The sequence below is a fragment of the Dermacentor albipictus genome, chromosome 10 (assembly GCF_038994185.2).
Source record: "Dermacentor albipictus isolate Rhodes 1998 colony chromosome 10, USDA_Dalb.pri_finalv2, whole genome shotgun sequence".
In the NCBI taxonomy this organism is placed as follows: domain Eukaryota; kingdom Metazoa; phylum Arthropoda; class Arachnida; order Ixodida; family Ixodidae; genus Dermacentor; species Dermacentor albipictus.
In genome coordinates, this window is record NC_091830.1 from 12545719 (window position 1) to 12562902 (window position 17184).

General features: G+C 43.4%; 1 protein-coding gene across 3 annotated transcripts in view; it reads right to left on the minus strand.

The window, feature by feature from the left end:
* Positions 1–847: 847 nt before the first annotated feature.
* Positions 848–17184, minus strand: part of LOC139050756 (embryonic polarity protein dorsal-like) — a 28200-nt gene continuing 11863 nt past the window's right edge. For 2 of the 3 annotated variants that reach the window (XM_070527470.1, XM_070527469.1), the window contains exons 7-10: positions 15390–15623; positions 13965–14057; positions 10975–11040; positions 848–9115 (exon numbers count right to left, since the gene is read on the minus strand). In XM_070527470.1, coding sequence (XP_070383571.1) covers positions 8694–9115; positions 10975–11040; positions 13965–14057; positions 15390–15623 — 815 coding nt within the window. In that variant the 3' untranslated portion in view covers positions 848–8693. The remainder of the gene's footprint in view (positions 9116–10974; positions 11041–13964; positions 14058–15389; positions 15624–17184) is intronic. The other variant, XM_070527471.1, reaches the window with a different exon arrangement.

A 17184-nucleotide genomic window follows, 5' to 3' on the forward strand; every position in this document is an offset into this window, starting at 1 on the left:
ATTTCAAAAGAGCGCTACCGAATATTCGTGAAGCCACGCTCGACTTAGAGACAGTAAAAATAAGGGAAGGCAGGGAGGTTAACCAAGTTTGTTACCCTGCACGGGGGAAAGAGGATGAAGGGTTGAAAGGAGGCAAAACAAGAGAGGCTTTACGGGCACAGTGGCAGCCATAACGTATCTTTAACCGTCTTCCGAGGCCAGAGTGATTTAAAGAAAGTCGTAAAAGCCCACATAGGTTTAGCTATGCCACACTGAACCCAGTTCAGCAGCCAACGCAGTTTTCTTCAGAGAAGGCTCAACTGAATGGATGGCACATTCTCTACAGAGGCCAAAAATCCCGATTTACACTGTCTTGCTTGTTTACAGGGCCTTTGATTACACGACTGAAGCATTTTCATTTGAAAGTGCCACCTATGATAAAAATTAGGTCAAAGAGGTAGCAGATCGCAGAAGTGATAGTCAACTGGCACAATCATTGACGCAGTTTAAGCTGTCAAAGCAGGAAACTTGCTGGAATTAAAACCATGGATTGGCGCAGATAACATGGCTCGGGCCCTTAGTTCAGTGTTTGTCCTTGCTTTCCATATTCAGCACTTTTTTTTTTGTACCAATAGAATAAAACATATTACGACAACTAGCGTTGCACAGTGTAGAAGTTATAAGAGTATGCTACTGAGTATATTCACCAACAATCTCTTCTCAGAATAGACAAAAAGCAATGAAATTCGCATGTAAGCAATTGTAAAACTGTTAGCAGCATGTAAATGCAGAGCTAAGTGCTTATCTTTCCATTGTAAAGCAATCATTTTGCTAAAGAAAGAAGCCTGGTGAAAAACGAGTACCATGATAAGCTTCAAGAAGCCTCAAGTCATGTGGCCTTTTTATTAAGCACAGACTATGTACATATTCATATACCTTAATAGGGCAATAACAATGTAAACCATAAGTATTTATATGACAGAGGGCGCCACAGTAACAAATGAACAGAAAAACTTCCATAAAATGTGACACACACCCACATACACAAAATAAAAGGGCTGATGACTCGCATGGCAATCACAGTACATTACGCTCTGATGAAGAAAAAAATGAATAAACACAGTTTTCCTCCAAACACACTTTTGTGAACAGCTCTTAAAACTATCTTCTTTCTCAGTAATCTTTGTACACTTCTGTTGTCAACTCATGGGCAGAGGCGCCAAGTAACCAACATGTTCAATAGTTTTTCTAAGCCACCGTACATTCCTTGTCCCTTTTGATTTGTACTCCAACGCCAAAATGCTGCAGCAATATTAAAACCAAACTTAGAGAATTTAAGCAGCACACATTTTCCAGCGCCATGTTCTTGTGAGCTAGCCTATAGCGTGCAGTTCCTTCTAAAGAGCATTTCGGAATGTGACAATAAGAAATTATAAAGCCCTGCCACTACTAAACATGAGGCGTGCACACCGCTATGTGACGAGTGTTCTCAATAGCTCAGCTAGCTTCAGGCTTTCATACACCTTACAATTATACACATTAAATCTGTTAAAATTTCAGTGGCAGCATCAGTTAGCCATCAAACCTGCCTTAGAGGCTAACTACAACAAAATGTTGGACCGCGTGAGAAGCTTAGTTTCAGAAGGTGCAAATATTGAGCAGCCTTCACACTAAACTTTACGTTTTAAGGGCACGTGGATGCATCGCGAGAAGCTCACAAAAATAGACACTTTTGATACTGAAACTATAAAAAAGAAAGGAAAATGCTACCATTACAACTCACACAGGATCAATCACACAGGATCCAAAATACTGAGAACCAGAGCAGGTTCTCAACATGAGTTCCAAGTAGGTGGTACTTGCGATGTAGTGAAAATCTTGGAAATGGCCTAGGACTGGTATCATATCTGCTAACCACAAGGTGCAAGTTTCATTAGCTTAGCTCCTATTTATATAGGCTAACAAAAATAAAATTAGGCAATTAGGTTTTGCAACAATTGCTTCAATTGCATACCAAGACATTTTTAACCAACTTAGCCAAAGTGAAACTTCGTTGCAGTCAGCCTCCAGCTTTATGCCTGACAGCTGTGTCACAAAAGAATTAACACTGTTTCACGAGTGTTATATCGTGTCCAATCCACCCTCTGCATCACTACCGACTGTTAAAAAAAAAACAACTCAAAGTAATGTGCATGGAATAACTTCTGGTGTCAGTTGTCCAGCAAGCCTAAGAAAAAAAAAAGGAAAAAAAAGGTATCAAATTGCACAATTTCTTTACAGATCTCAGAAATCTCTATTATTTATGCAATCACCGTAAGATATCTACGATGCTAGTCACATTGCTTGCAATCACTGTGCAGCAATACACTTGAGAAGAGCTTGTCTAGTGGTCCCAAGAGTGTTCACCGGGTAAAAGTCACTCTTCCCTGACGGACTTCACTGTTTTTAAAGCAAGGTGCAAACGACGCATAGCAATCATTACAGGCCAATGTAGCACATGAGAAGCATTGAAAGTACAGAAAATAGATATGCAAGCAACGCTCCTGGAACAAAGGAACACAAGGGCAAGCTTGAACATACTTGATTGTTCACAATGGAACAATCAAAGCATTGAACAGTCCACAATTGGAACTGATTCAGAAGCCTGTACTACGGGACATCAGAGGCCCTAATTTACCTTGCAATCATATTGCACAATAATAATGCGCTCCAGACATGAACAGTTTTCTCATGCAAACTGGTCCAAATTGACACTATATGGTTATGCACTTATGGTGTTCTAGGTGACGAAAGCAGCCAAATCTTTTGCAAACTGGACTGGTTACAATAGCTTGTATGCTTACGATGATGTTGGTACCTGAGGAACAGAAACCCACAAGGCATCGAAAGGCAATACAGTGGCTGTTATATCGATTTCTATACACTTCAGATGAAACAGTCGTTCCCAGTGGATGATTTTAACTAGCATGATAAGGATGTAAACAGCCTGTTGGCCATCGTGACAACATCCAGCCAAGGCCCAAACTGTTGCTTGTGGAACTTCGAAAAATAAACACCTGCCGTGCAAGTTTCTTGCCCTCAGCTACTAACACCATCGCAAGGAACACAATAGGTGCTTCGCAGGAAACATTTGTGGCAAGTTGACATATTGTAACAACGCGACAGCATTCCTGGATGTCCTCTTAGAACAATTTCACTTGACGATAGTTCCAAGTACTGTAGCATCCCGTAGAATGCGTTTGTAATAACAGTCACATACAAGTACTACGTGGCAGAAAGTCTCATAAAACCAGACATGCACGATGCCCTAGTCAAGCACATAACATATTTGACAATGGTAATTTCAAAAACATATGTGCAGACTTACACAACAAGCGCACAGGGAAAACACACAGGAAACCAGCAGTTTGGTGAACTGTAAAAGATAAATTCCTTCACCAATCAGTAGCACGAGCCTGCAATGTTTGTAGATTCGACTTCGTGTTACGACTCATTGTTATCGAGATAAAGAGCGTTCAGTGGTCACTACATTCTAAACCACCGTACAGACTATTGGACAACATAAGCAACAAGCATGAAACATTCAGCAATACGCAACTTCTCACTGTTCACGGCACGACACAGTCATTCACTGGGCAGATACAAAAGTACCAGCATAGATAACTCACAGCAAAATGACCAACATAATGATATAAACGAACGCGATCTCACACACACAAAAAAAGAAAAACGAAGCGTAAATCTCTTGAGCAATTAAAAAACCGGTAAAGTAATTAAAAGACATGGAATGTCCCAACACAAATATCTATGAGTGAAAACAATGCATAATGATTACGTGAGCATGAGCGAAACATCAAGGAGGCATTATAAAAATTGGGCACAAATGTATAGTAAACACAACAGGTCTTCTGTGCCCATAAATTGGAACTGCAATACAATAAGAACGTGAAAAAAAAGAAAGTTGATGCAGACATATTTACATAAAACTAAAATGTGTAGGGGTACATGAATATTGCTCATGAGAGCATGTGAGACCTTAGACCGAGCACACCATTTTAAGTACTCACACCAAAAAACACATCGAGTCAAGTGTGCAATGAAGCCCTACGCCGCACAGCAAAGCCCAAATTAAGACCTGACAGCAGTGACATTGCTTCAAGTCACCAGCAAATCCACTAGTTGTCAAACACCAACGACAGCTAAACCTCTCAGTGTAAATAATGAAGGATGCATTGCACAGCCACCTAATGTTAAAAAGCCCCATAGGAAATAAATGCGCCTGAATAGAAAGCACTCATGAAAAACATGTTTCATGCATATCACAGCTATTAAAGAATACAGTGGTGTTAAAACATTCGACAAGAACAATAACCTCCGACGTATGCAGAATGCCGGTAAAGACAATCTTGAAAACCCAAGACTATGTGCCTTCTTATGTCATTACATCTATGGAAAAACGATCAGAGGCTAACTGACCTTGGCTCAACACATTTTGAAAGGGTACCAAGCAACAATTTGTGCTGCTAGCTTCAACTAGAGCCACACCGTCATCAAGCACACTAATACCACTTGTTTGTAACCACATCCACAACCACGCCCACATTCACATCGAACGGTTACAATTTCTCTACTGCTCAGCCCTTATCGGGCATGATCAAGCAACATTCGTGGCGAGGGCCATTCTAAGAAAAGTAACCATGTCTCAAATCAGGTTGGCTGGAATCTGAATGGTGTACTTAAAGAAAACCGTGCTTTACACAATGCTTGCTGGATGAATTCCAAAGAGCTAATGGATCAGTTAAAGGGCACAGCTAACGCATATCTTCCACAAAAGGGCCCAACATGCCTCCAGTGTTTTACTGACAAGCCTTATCTTCTGGGTTCAAGTGCCCAGAAGCAGAAAATTTAAGAAAATGCTTATGAATCAAAATATAGCACATACACAAATGACATGGACCTTCACAGTGCAGGCATGCTTCAACATCGTTAACACAATCAGCCCATGCATCTTACTAGGACTATTCCAATTCACCCTGGGCAACATTATTTAATTTTGCAAGGAGCATTTAGACTTATGTGTGCAAATGCCAACCCTAAATTCAAACTTCAGCAATAGCTGAACAGTGAGCTAGTAGATCAATTTTCCCCACACCATCGGATGATCTGGGCCAACTTGTGTTTCGCCACTAATCAATGAATAATCACAAAATTTTTGCAGGCATTGTAACAAACTTATACAGTGACCCGTATTTTTATTTTACCAACTGTAGATAAAGATTTCACACTTACTGTTACATTGTTCTCGCTTATATTTCACAGCAAGGTTGCGTTTCTTGGTCCACATCATTAAATACACATGAAATTGTTTTTTTCCTGGTTTGTCTCGACTTTCAGTTACCAAGCGTGACAAAACCATTTCGCATCTACGTGGCAGTTCGCTCCTCTGACAGTGAAGTACCCGAGCAAAGACGCTTTAGAATAAAAGGAAGAGTCACTGTCGACACAGTGTGATAGACTACCCAACAAAACGTTGGGTAAATTGACTGCAAATTGACAACCATGATAACAGGACTCAAAGTCACATTGCTTGAGACGGAACCATCTACAGTTCTCAAGAGCCTCAACAACAAACCGTCGCAGCACCTGGACCACCATTCACCAGCCTGCACAAACATGTCGTATTGCGTTAACAAGTCGAGGAAAGACCCCTACACATTAAACAACACTCGGCGCGAAACACCGTTTTCACTGACATCAATGGATGTTCAAACGAGCAACATGGAAGTGCGCATATGCAATGACAGCGGCGATGCGATGAGAAGCTCGCAATGTGCAGAAGGAAAGGCGAAGATGAAATGTCAACTCAAGATTTATTTTCGCGTTAGCATCACCAGACGTGACTGTGCCATCAAAAAGGAAGAAGAATATCAGTCCCTTCACATGCCACCGCTACCTGTCTTAACGTACCATATTTACCCAATTCTAATGCGCACCTTTTCCAAGAAAATGGGTTAGAAAATTTCCTGCGAGTTACAATCGGATACGAAATGAAAACCACGTTCGTGGTGTTGGCAGCAGCATAAAGTTGGAGCAAGTGCCAATGCCATTCTCTTCACAAAATGACAAAACTAAGTTTTCGTGTAAGTCGGCAATGATGAAACGCCACTTTCATAGGAAGGCTAATTCAAGCAAGCTATTTTACATGCTAAAAAGAGCCGCGGCACATGTTTATGGTGTCCCGGAGATTTGCATGGCTTTGCAGCATGAACTGGCAAAGTGGTCGGTCACGGTGTGGGCCACTATACCATTCTGAATTGTTGCAGAGTCGTTATAGGTTAAGTTGAATAATAAAAAAAAAAAGTAAAAGAGTTAGTCACTATAAATGGTTATGAATAGTCTTTTTCACATAATAATAATAATATACTGTAAGATAAAGAAGAAATGGCATAGGTTCAGAAAGTTTAATGAGGAGGGAGCAAAAAAAGAGAGCAAATTAGTACGTCGCCATAAGGTCCACGACAGAGTGGAACATACAGCGACAAAAAGCGAAGACAACTCGCACCATACACTACAGCGAGTCCAGACACATGCATGCATATTGAGTTCCAAACCCGTACACTTGGGACCTGATCCGAGATGAAGAAGCGCAGAGAAGTCATTCAGGAAATGTGGAATATGGAACGCAACACACCTCATCGAGAATGGAATGTTGCGGTCCATACAAAATTTTGAAGAGCTGTCTGTCAGCGGCAACAAACATCAAAATTTTCATTCTGTAAAAACTCTGCAGGTTAATTCCGATTGCGAGAATTGGAGGCATGTCACTTTTTCCTCATTATAAGATCAGGTGCATATTAGAACCGGGTAAATATGGTACTTGGCCAAAGGTCGTTCGTATGTACATAAGTGCGCTTCTGATCAAATCCATGCAAACAGATGAGACAGCCATAGAGTATAAATGTTTTTGAAATGCCACTAAGCCACAATAAATGGCACTGTTGCATCACAGCCTCTTATATTAGCTTCAAGCAATGGCTTGGAGATTATCCATTTTGCAGAAATGGACATTTACATGTGCCGCTATGTGGCTAGGGACAAAACAACATTAGAGGGAACACCGAAGTTCTTGTCACAGGGCACGCAAACTATAAAAGTCGCTTCACCTCAACACATAGGACGGAGTGACATTTATCAGCGTGCAAGAGATCGCAAAAATGTAAATGTAACAGTTTGTCCATTTAAGAGCGTAACTGCAAAATATAGTGTGACAAGATCTCCAGGCATGATCAACCGTTTGACGGATGACAGAAAGTCTGGTCAGGCAAAAGCATGTTAAAGAAAAGGTCTGGTTACTGACAGTCATATTGTATACCTGATGCTTCTGCTTCGCACAAGGTTCTGAGTTTGAGTGCTGGCTGCATGGGTGGAATGCAACAGCACATGTGTGCTGTGCTTTAGACATGTTTAGAGACGGCCAGGCAGTCAAAATTAATTGGAAGCTCCTCATTACATAGTCTCTCATTAAGCATTGCTTTAAATTGTTAAACCACATTGGTGAACTGATGTTACAATATCGGAAGTTCAGTGCAGAACTCTTGTTCACAACAAAGGTTCTGTGCGTAACTTAAACGACGGTTCCACGTGGAACAGGGAGCATCAAACACTCAACATAACTGTCGGTGAATCATACTTTTGTATGAAGAGGCTTCCAGGTGTGCCTAAAAAAGATGAATCACCTTTTTTACAAAATATACAGGATAAACCTGCCTGAATCTCATCTGGTTTCGAGATGCTGAAGTGCCGGCGATATAAAGTTCCAGGGTATCCTCAATCAGACAGGCATGCCAAGCGAAGATGGACAAAGAGCAAAAGCTGTGGACCTCAGATACTGCATTCAGCCGGCTGCACATAATGAGAGACATGACAGTGTTCTGCATCAAGCTAGTCAACCAACAAATTTCAAGAGACTTTACAATCAAGCTCGTTTCCCACACCACTGACTTTATAGAGATTTCACCAGCAGATGATGTAGACAGCAGCGAAGTGTTTATTGTCTAGCATTGCTTCATTTCGGATGGTTGTCAGCCTAAAGGTAGAAGAGAGTGGGGGGGGGGGGGTGCTGCTTTGTAGGCTAGCTGATAACCATGGAAACGTTACATTGTCACTTGAAAATGTAATTAAGGAGGTGGCTGTCGTAGTTGGAAAAGTCAACTGCCTCGCTGAATAAGAAAGAGTGTCAAGCGAATGACTGCCATCGCCAAGCACTGGCCTCCTCCCGCAGCATGCTAGTTTTCAGCAATTGCCACGATTGTTGCCCGAGGTTATTTGGTCATCTACTCCCAGGTGTGCCTTCAATGCGCCACTTGCTGCAGGAATACAATGAATAGGACACTCCACCTAGTCCAATTCTAAAGTAGCATGCTCAATACCGCATGCCACAGCTGCGACAAGCAGCCACATAAGAGCACGTAAAGTGAACTAATTTCATGCCACCGGGCTTCGCAGTTACATACGAAAGTGTGTCGAGCGATTCATGTCACCAGGCTTCAAGACCTCAATAAGACTTGAAGCTTAGCGCACTATGATGCCTCTCATTATTTGCAGTAGATGCCCAATAGTACACTGATCACACATCATCCGCCTAAGACCCACACACGAGCATTCACGGCACTTAAAAAAAAAAAAAACATGAATGCAGCGGACCACCGCCGGCATTAGGATGGCTCCGTCTTGAAGACACGGGAGCCACCCAGGTCGTTGAGGAGTCCCCGGCCATCGTCCATGAGGTTAGACTCGCTCGCAATGTTGTTGCCGCTGTCAAACAGGCTAGCCGACAGGTTGACCAGTGACAGATTTTGGGCACTGGCCAGGTCGCTCAGGTTCATGTTTAGGTCACCCGAAGTCAGCGCAATGTCATTGGGGTCAATGCCAAGGTCGAGGCTGTCCAGCTTCTCGGCTGTCTCGACCACCTCCGGCTCATATGCGGGCGGTGCCACTGCGCCCACTTCGCCGCGGTACTGTGGGTTGACGGGTGTCAGCTGTGTCATCGTGGTTGCACTGGCCTGTTGCATCATGGGGTGCTGCTGCTGTTGCATTGCCGTTGCTGCAACCATGGCCTCGGGAACAGGGCTACGACCTGTGAATTGTACAATGGAATACCCTTTATGTAACCACATCTTTGCTATCGCTCGTTATCAACACGCAATCGTGCCACTGCCACTATCCTTAGGCATCTTAAAAAAACAAGATAAGAACAGTGTAATCCTGCCGGCTGCCTTGCAGCCATTACATCATAGCAAGCACTGTAACGCAAAAATTGCAATACTTCACATCCCGCCAACACCCCACCCTCAGGTATGTCAGTATGTCAAAGAAACCAAACATTTGCCACATCACAAAGTACTTCATGAAAAGTGACAAGGCATAGAAGCCTACTGACAAGCAGGAACTGTCGGAAAGTTTGTGCTAAAGAATTATGGTATGTACAGAGCAGAACAGAGGACAAAAAGACAAGTGATCTATGCCGCAGAACAAGCTGCACAAAAAAAAGGACAAATGTGGGCAGGCAGGACAAGGCACCTTGTCCTACCTACACTTAAGGCTCATTCACACCAGCAACCGACAGCGGTCACACGACCAGGTTGGTCACAAAGCAACCAGTTGCAAATGGTCACTTCTTTCAAAAAGTTACTATTTTGGGCAGTTGCTCGCTGCTCGATTTTTCAGTCGCGCGACTGTGGTCACAAATCAGTGGTCACAAATCAGTGGTCACAAATCAGTGGTCACAAATCAGTGGTCACAAATCAGTGGTCACAAATCAGTGGTCACAAATCAGTGGTGCACCGAGAGTTATGTTGTCGTGTGTTTTCATCCGGCACCCTCCCGCGTCATGCCAAACGCAAAGTCCACGCCACCGTGGCAGACTGCCGGCCTGCAATTCGTGTCTCGCCTTGCGATGCTGGGGAACAGCAGCTCCAGCAATGTGTAAAATGTACATGGTAGCATTCGCAGGGAGCTAAACAGCAGCAAAAGAAAGCACAGAAATTATGCACCGATTCCTACGCAACACGAACTAGAAATTACAACTTACTCTCGATAATACTCCTCGTCATGCATGCGGAGTTCGCGCAGGAGGCGGCTTGTGCGGCCAGCCACTTATCGTGAATGGAGGCACGAGCGCACCGACTAGCGTCGCTTTTTCTTAGGAGGCTTCCGCGCTGTCACAGCTAACACCGCAGCAGAGCACGTCAGCACAGTAACATCTTCCTCATCGCTCAAATAAAAATCCATGGCTGTTGCCGGAACACGAAACCAGTGAACTGCGCACGAACTGCGTAGATCCCTACAGGTCTCACTGAGACAACAACCCCCGGGATTGCGACTTGCAGGTCGTGCTCGGTTGTGCTTGCCGTTGCGAGCATCAGTCGCCTTCAGTCGCTTTTTGGTTGACAATTGCAAATGGTCGCGTGACCTCCTCAAATCGCCGGTGTGATTGAGCCTTTAGTCCTCACCATTATCTTTTCTTACACAGTGCAGGAGACAAGCCCTTCACAATGAAGAGCAGAAGACAGGACAGCGTGTGGACAGATTGTGTCCAGTCCACACATTGATCGTTTTTCTGAATTGTGTGATCGAGGACGTACCTCACCTTATCCATACTTAAATATCAGTTTCCTGCAATGTGTAATCAAGGTCACCTTATTGTGTCCACCACTTCACCTCTGTCTAGACTCCTGCACTATGCAATCAAAGATACTACTGGTAACATTCGTGGCTTTGTGGTGTTTCAGTATGCAAGCACTGTTTCTGCAACTGGAGTCTCTTACAACAAGGGTTCATTTTGCCATGCGAAAGACAAAAGCCACACATGTGGGAAAACTGTTGCATTCTACTAGCACTTACACACCTAGGAACGTTTCAAACAAGTGGTAGAAGAAAAAAAGGGGGGGGGAAAAATAGGGAAGGAAAGAAACAGAAGACAAAAATGTCTCTCACCGCTCTCAGGCCTGGCCTGAGTTCTGACCGCCTGTCGCATAGTTCTAGGCACGGACATCACTGGCACTATAGGAACGGGAGGGCACGGTCGAGATGCCCACGTGCAAGGACCGGGAACGTGGCGAAAACGGCAGGCAAGACAGAAGATAAATGCAGAAGGGTGCAAAGAAAAAAAGAAAATAAACAAAGGCACTGAGGAAAAAGAACGTAAATTGTGGTGCTGTTATTAGTGAGTTTAGCCTTCCAATAAACTCATTGTTTATGGTACTCCGTAAACTCATGGTTTACGGGTACTCCGTAAACTCATGGTTTACGGGTACTCCATATACTCATGGTTTACGGGTACTCCGTAAACTATAATAATGTTACGGAATACCGGAATATCAGAAAATTTACAGTGGCAGCAGCACTGGTAGTGCCATCTTGTGACACTTTTTTCAACTACAACTATAGGTTGGCACACTTGCTCACAGTCAATTTAAAGGTGTGTGTGAATGCAAGTGAATGCCAGTTAGTGTAAATGGACGTGTGAATGTGACTGCCTGTCAGCATGTATGTGAATGTAAGCGAGTGTCAGCGAGTATGAGTGGTCATGAGTATGGATGAGAGTGAGTACAAGGCATGAGTGCGTACATGAGTGAGTATGAAGCCTGAAAAAAGAAATTGTGAGCGAGTATGAGTGAGTGTTCACTTGTACTGCCGACCTATGACCACAACACATTGAAAATGTTCTGTTTCACCACTGTTTTTCTGTAGAAGCGAAAATGAAATTAAGTGTGGCAATGCTAATGGTTGTTGCTGCCAATGCTTCCGCAGCAGCAGATAGACCAAACATGCTTGTTGCAAAACAGTTTCGTGCGCTATAGTTGACGTCAGTGTCACAAGACAAAGCTACAAGTGTTGCTACGCACATCTGTGCCTTTGGTGTTCGCTATTCCGTACAATAACATGTTTACAGAAAGGCTAAAGCTTCATTAACTCTATGCAGAGAAGAGCACAGCCATAACCGCACAACTCAAAATAATGAAACAAGGCCAAAAGCACTAAATTATGGTGCATGCGAGGATCAGTTAGCATCCTATATCACTACTCTGCACCTATGAATCACCCGGGCATGCAATGGGAATCAAAATTATGTGCAAAGAAAAACAGAGGGGAAGGAGAAAGATAACGTTTCAAGCACTCTAGCCAACTCACCATGTACAATCATGGACAATTGAAAAATTAACAGAAAAACATATTGTGTAGAGCACCTCTTACAATATATAACTTGGAAGTAAAGATTTTGCATTGCTACTTATTCAGCCACCAAAGATAGTGCAACATTTGAACTTAGCATAGGAGCCAAAGTCATGTTGTCATCAAACTAGGCTACTTTGTTCTTCTAACGAAGCTGCAGCTGACACAAAAATACCTTTGTTATATTCAATATTCATTATAAGTGTAGACAACATCAGCATGAAAAACAAAATCCTGATCACCTCCATGTGGAAAAGGCGCAAGCATATGTGATGCCTCCGATGGGCCTGCAAAGGGTACGATGCCAATTTTAATGACCCAATGAAAGCTTGCCTTGCCCATACATGGCACATCAACACTAAATTACAAATACATATTGCACCTTCATTAATATGCAACCATTCAATCGCAATAGCCACATGGGACTGGCATTCCGGCTTGCCAGCTGCATGCCAGCCAAGACATGCCGTTGACCAAAACACCCATACAGATTCAGAATGTGCCGTTTCGAGCTGCTCGTGCTCAGTGACGTTCCTGGTATCAAGTGATATTCAAAGCTGCTGAGCAAGCTAATATTCGCTTCACCATAACTGACATTGTTTTGTATCTCGAATATTGAGCTTCATTATACCTGAATATTCAGCAAAACAAATCAGCCAAACATGGCCAACCTCATTATGTCCAAAGTATGATTACACTGATGTTTTACTGCGATGTTTTATAGCTAGGCTTAACTTGTCCACATTTTTTTGTCCACAATAGTGCATACTATGGCTGGTATAAAACAAGGCTCAACAGTCTCAATGTTTTCAATCTTATACTTTTTATCTCAGAGAGAGCAGGCATTAATTATCAGATAAAATGTGCAAAACAATCAGTGATTCACTTAGGAGTTTCAGCCATGCCTTAGCTGCTGTACTGTAAAATATCTGACCATACAGTAAATCATTCCTCCCACAAAAGCGGCCATTACATTACCGCGGTAATGTAGCAATTCTAAAACTCTTCTAGACGCCAGAATAAACATCAGAGCTATGCAAGTAGATATGAGTAAATATAGGCATGTTACATTACTGAAAACTAAGACAAAACACAATTAGACTTCCTCATTAAAATGTTTTATTACAGCTGCATGTAAACCATTACTGCAGTCAAAGTGTAGCACTGCTATGTTTATGCAGGTTTTTGTTTGCCAAGCAGATGTCAATCGGTAGCTTTTTTCATCCATTACTAGGAACTGTAAAGTAATCTGTGAAACCTCTTTGTGGGCTTACTTGAAGGTGAATTAATTTTGGGCTGACATCTACTAAACAAATGTAGCCCAAGTCTTCAAAACCTACCATAAGAAAATGCTCTTCAGAAGAGTACAGGCTTGGGCTGGTTGGTAATACATAGATACACTGGAAGCATAGCGCGGGAAAAGACGATATCGACAAAGACTAGACAGGACAAGGGTTTGTCCTGACTAGTCTTTGTTGATTGTCTTTTCCCGCGATATGCTTCCAGTGTAAAAAAATGCACTCATTCCCTTACATCCTCCTCGCAGCAGCCCTGCTCTAGCTCAGACCCACATACTCTAAGACACCAAACCACAAACGGTACCACTTTAATGATACTGCCTCAACAGTACTGTTTTAATGGTACCACCAATGATCAGAAAACTAAGGCAGCCCAGGACACAAACGGCACCACTTTGAACGGTACGACCTTAACAGTACAATTTCAATTGTATCCCCAATAATGGTACTCACCGGCAGATGCACCCAGAAGAACACTCTCCTGAAAGTACCGGTCAAAGTAGCCTTCACCAATCTTGCGTTTCTTGCGTTCTATTGCTTCGGGATCTGCAAAATACAGGAGAAAGAAGTTGCGGGGTCACGTTTCCACGTTCCTTCCCAACCATCCCTGCAAAATGTTCATTAAAGTGATTACTTCAATAGTTTATCAGTGCTTCATTTAATTAAAGCAGTAATGAGTAATTACCATGCAATTTCCGGTGCCCACTCGCATAGGTGATGTGTCAGCAGCCCAAAAAAATCTTTAGCTGTTGGGCACTGTTTTAAGGGTTTTTTTAAGTTTAGCCAAGATTACGCTCTATGGCTCTGGGCTACATGCCTCCCAAAGGTTCCTCCAAGTATGTACAACCAAAATAAACTTGTGCTGCCAACTGTTGCATCAAATGATAACTGCAGAACTCTTTTAGATGCTTACTTCATCAAAAACCCTGCTAATAGCTTCAAAATACAGTCGACAAGATCGGTTCGTCAACTTTTTTTTAAATTGCCGTCGGCTGCAAATTAGCTATTGTCATCAGAGGCCTTTAAAGGGTTAAAAGTCTTAATTGCAACATACAATATTATTTAAGCACCACCAAGATCACAAGGAAACAGCTGTTCAATGTCACAACATTGGGCTTAATGAACGCTTGTATCAGCAGAATGCACTGTAGTCATATGTTACGCAGAAAAGCACACGTAATACCCCTGTCGTACAACAAAATTTAATGTGATTTGCAGGCAATGACACCTGATACATCAAATGACATCAGGTTTCAGCGGTACTATATGGAAAAGGTAATATCATTTACATATGATGTGTCAATAAAAGATTAGATGCAACAGTGTATGCGCAAAATTTTCAGAAGTGGGCATCTCCTCGTTGAAATTATATTTTAGTGACAGCAATAGTTTAAAACATTCAGATCACAATACATACATAATCGACCGTTTCATATCCTGATAAACTTGAACATAGGCTACAGCCGGGTATGAATTCAATAACGTGTACCAAACAAGCAACATGGCCAAAGTACCAGAACCAGCATGGAGTGGAGGAGCTGTCTGTCGCTTATCAGGTAAAATGCATAGCAGCTTTGCATTTTTTTAAAATGAACAATTTAGTTACACAATTTTAATTTGTATACTACATTGTTCTTGCTGACCCTGCATCCAATTCCTGATATCCGTCGATAGAGAGTAAGCATACTGAAACACGTTAGAAAGAGTTGCCCGACTTTATCAATCGTCGTTTTCATTGCAAATGTCGTGTTCATCAAATTACATGAAATGACGCCATGCTACAGGAAGTTTATGATGTTAAACGCGAATTTACCTCGATGCAAATGAAACTAAACTTTCCCATGCTATTGGGATATAGAAGACTGGTGTGACACCCACCCCGCTCGTTAGGATGCAAGGTGAAGGCACGCGCCTCGCTGAGGGCACCGTCGGAGGGCCTCCGCAAGAGCAGGTGCACGTCGACGGGCACGTCGGCCATGATGGGGTCGCGGTAGCGGGGCGTCCGGAAGCAGATGGCCACCTGCTTATGCACCCCGTTCGGCAACAGCTCGGCCCGCTCCTTCCACACCGTCTGGCCGTCCCGCTCCTCCTCGAACCACACCTCGATGTCGTCTGCACGCAGAAACAAGCAGACGACGCTGAACACCTGGACAGGTTTCTGCAGCACAACCTTTACACATCATGCCATGGGAAACAGCTACATTACTAGACTCATAAAGTCCAACATATCATTTCCGATACACCGAGTTTGAAACCTCAAAATGTAGATTTAAATTAAAATGCAACTGAATGCAACGCCTGTGGCAGCATTTTTGATACCCTAAAGCAAGGTTTCAGTTGGGAAAAATTTAGCAAATTGTTTTATATGGCACACTCCACTGCCTTTTCTTTCTCTCTCTCTTTTTTTTTGTTAAGTACTCTAGAAATAAAGGGGAGCAAGTTCTAATTTACCTTGACTTCGAATGGCGTTTGGGCTTGCTGATGTTAAACTAAGCCCCTCGCAGCCTGTTGTCCCCCAAATATTCAACACTGCACGTGTTACTGGTCCCAATTTGTTAGCTATGCTTAGTGCAGCTGTCCACGCTACTTTCCTGGGCCTTTTGCTCGGAAACGCCAAAGCACTACCACATTCATGACGTCCCGCACACACAGACTATGCTTCAGCAATCTGCAGATGGCGCACAGAATTCAGGAATGCAACTCTGGCATTAAATTTTTACAGCAGATTAACAATCATTTACCATCAAACAAAAATGCACGGTTTCAAAACAGTAACCTGCATATTAAATGCCTGACTTATAGTTTCATTTAGGATGCCTTGACGTGAGACTTCTAAACATACACTCTTACACTTTCCTTGGTTACCTTGACCAAGCTTACCAATAAAAACTCGTCCTTCAGTAACTGCTCACAATAATGTAGGAGGACAATAATGTAGAATAATGTAATGTTAAAATCATCCTTATACAATGAAACCTGTGGGGATGCGCGACCCTCGCGCCTCCCCTGATGTTTTTCCCGCATAGCGCGTCTCCTGTAGTGCGGCTTCGCCGCACATGCGGCGGCCGATGTGGTTGAAGCGCAGTCCGAGAGATGGCGCTAGTATTGCGCGGCTGCGGGGTTACCCTCGGCGGGAGAGGCGAGGCGCGCTCTCTTGGGTTCCAGACAGCGAGCGGGACAGAGGTGCTTGCACGTGCAGCAACCCTCTTTCCCGGCACGTCGGCGCGCGGCGGGGACGTCTCCCGCTAGCGCGCGGCGGCCGATGCATCTGCGAGACCGCCTCGCGTGGCCGCCTTCGAACGCGCCACGATCCGCGTGACTATACACGCGAACGACCAGGCGTTGGGATCCAGCATGGAGCGAACATATTCGCTCACGAGGACGCGGTGAGTCGGACTTCTAGATTTGTCGCGCGCCCATCGGCATGTTTTGTGGATAGCAACTCGGCTAGCAGGCATTGATGTATGAAAGGTGCAATAAATGCCCTTGTGATTGTTTGCACTACTGTGTTGTCGTTCCTTTGTCCCAAGAGTACGGTGTGAGATACCCCACATCAGACCCCACATCTGGCGCCCAACGTGGGGCTCTTGGGGCATCGGACGATAATTTTAAGTGTTGCTTCGTTCGAGACCTTTGTTTGAACCGAAGCGTAGGCCTAGCGTGGATTTTGATC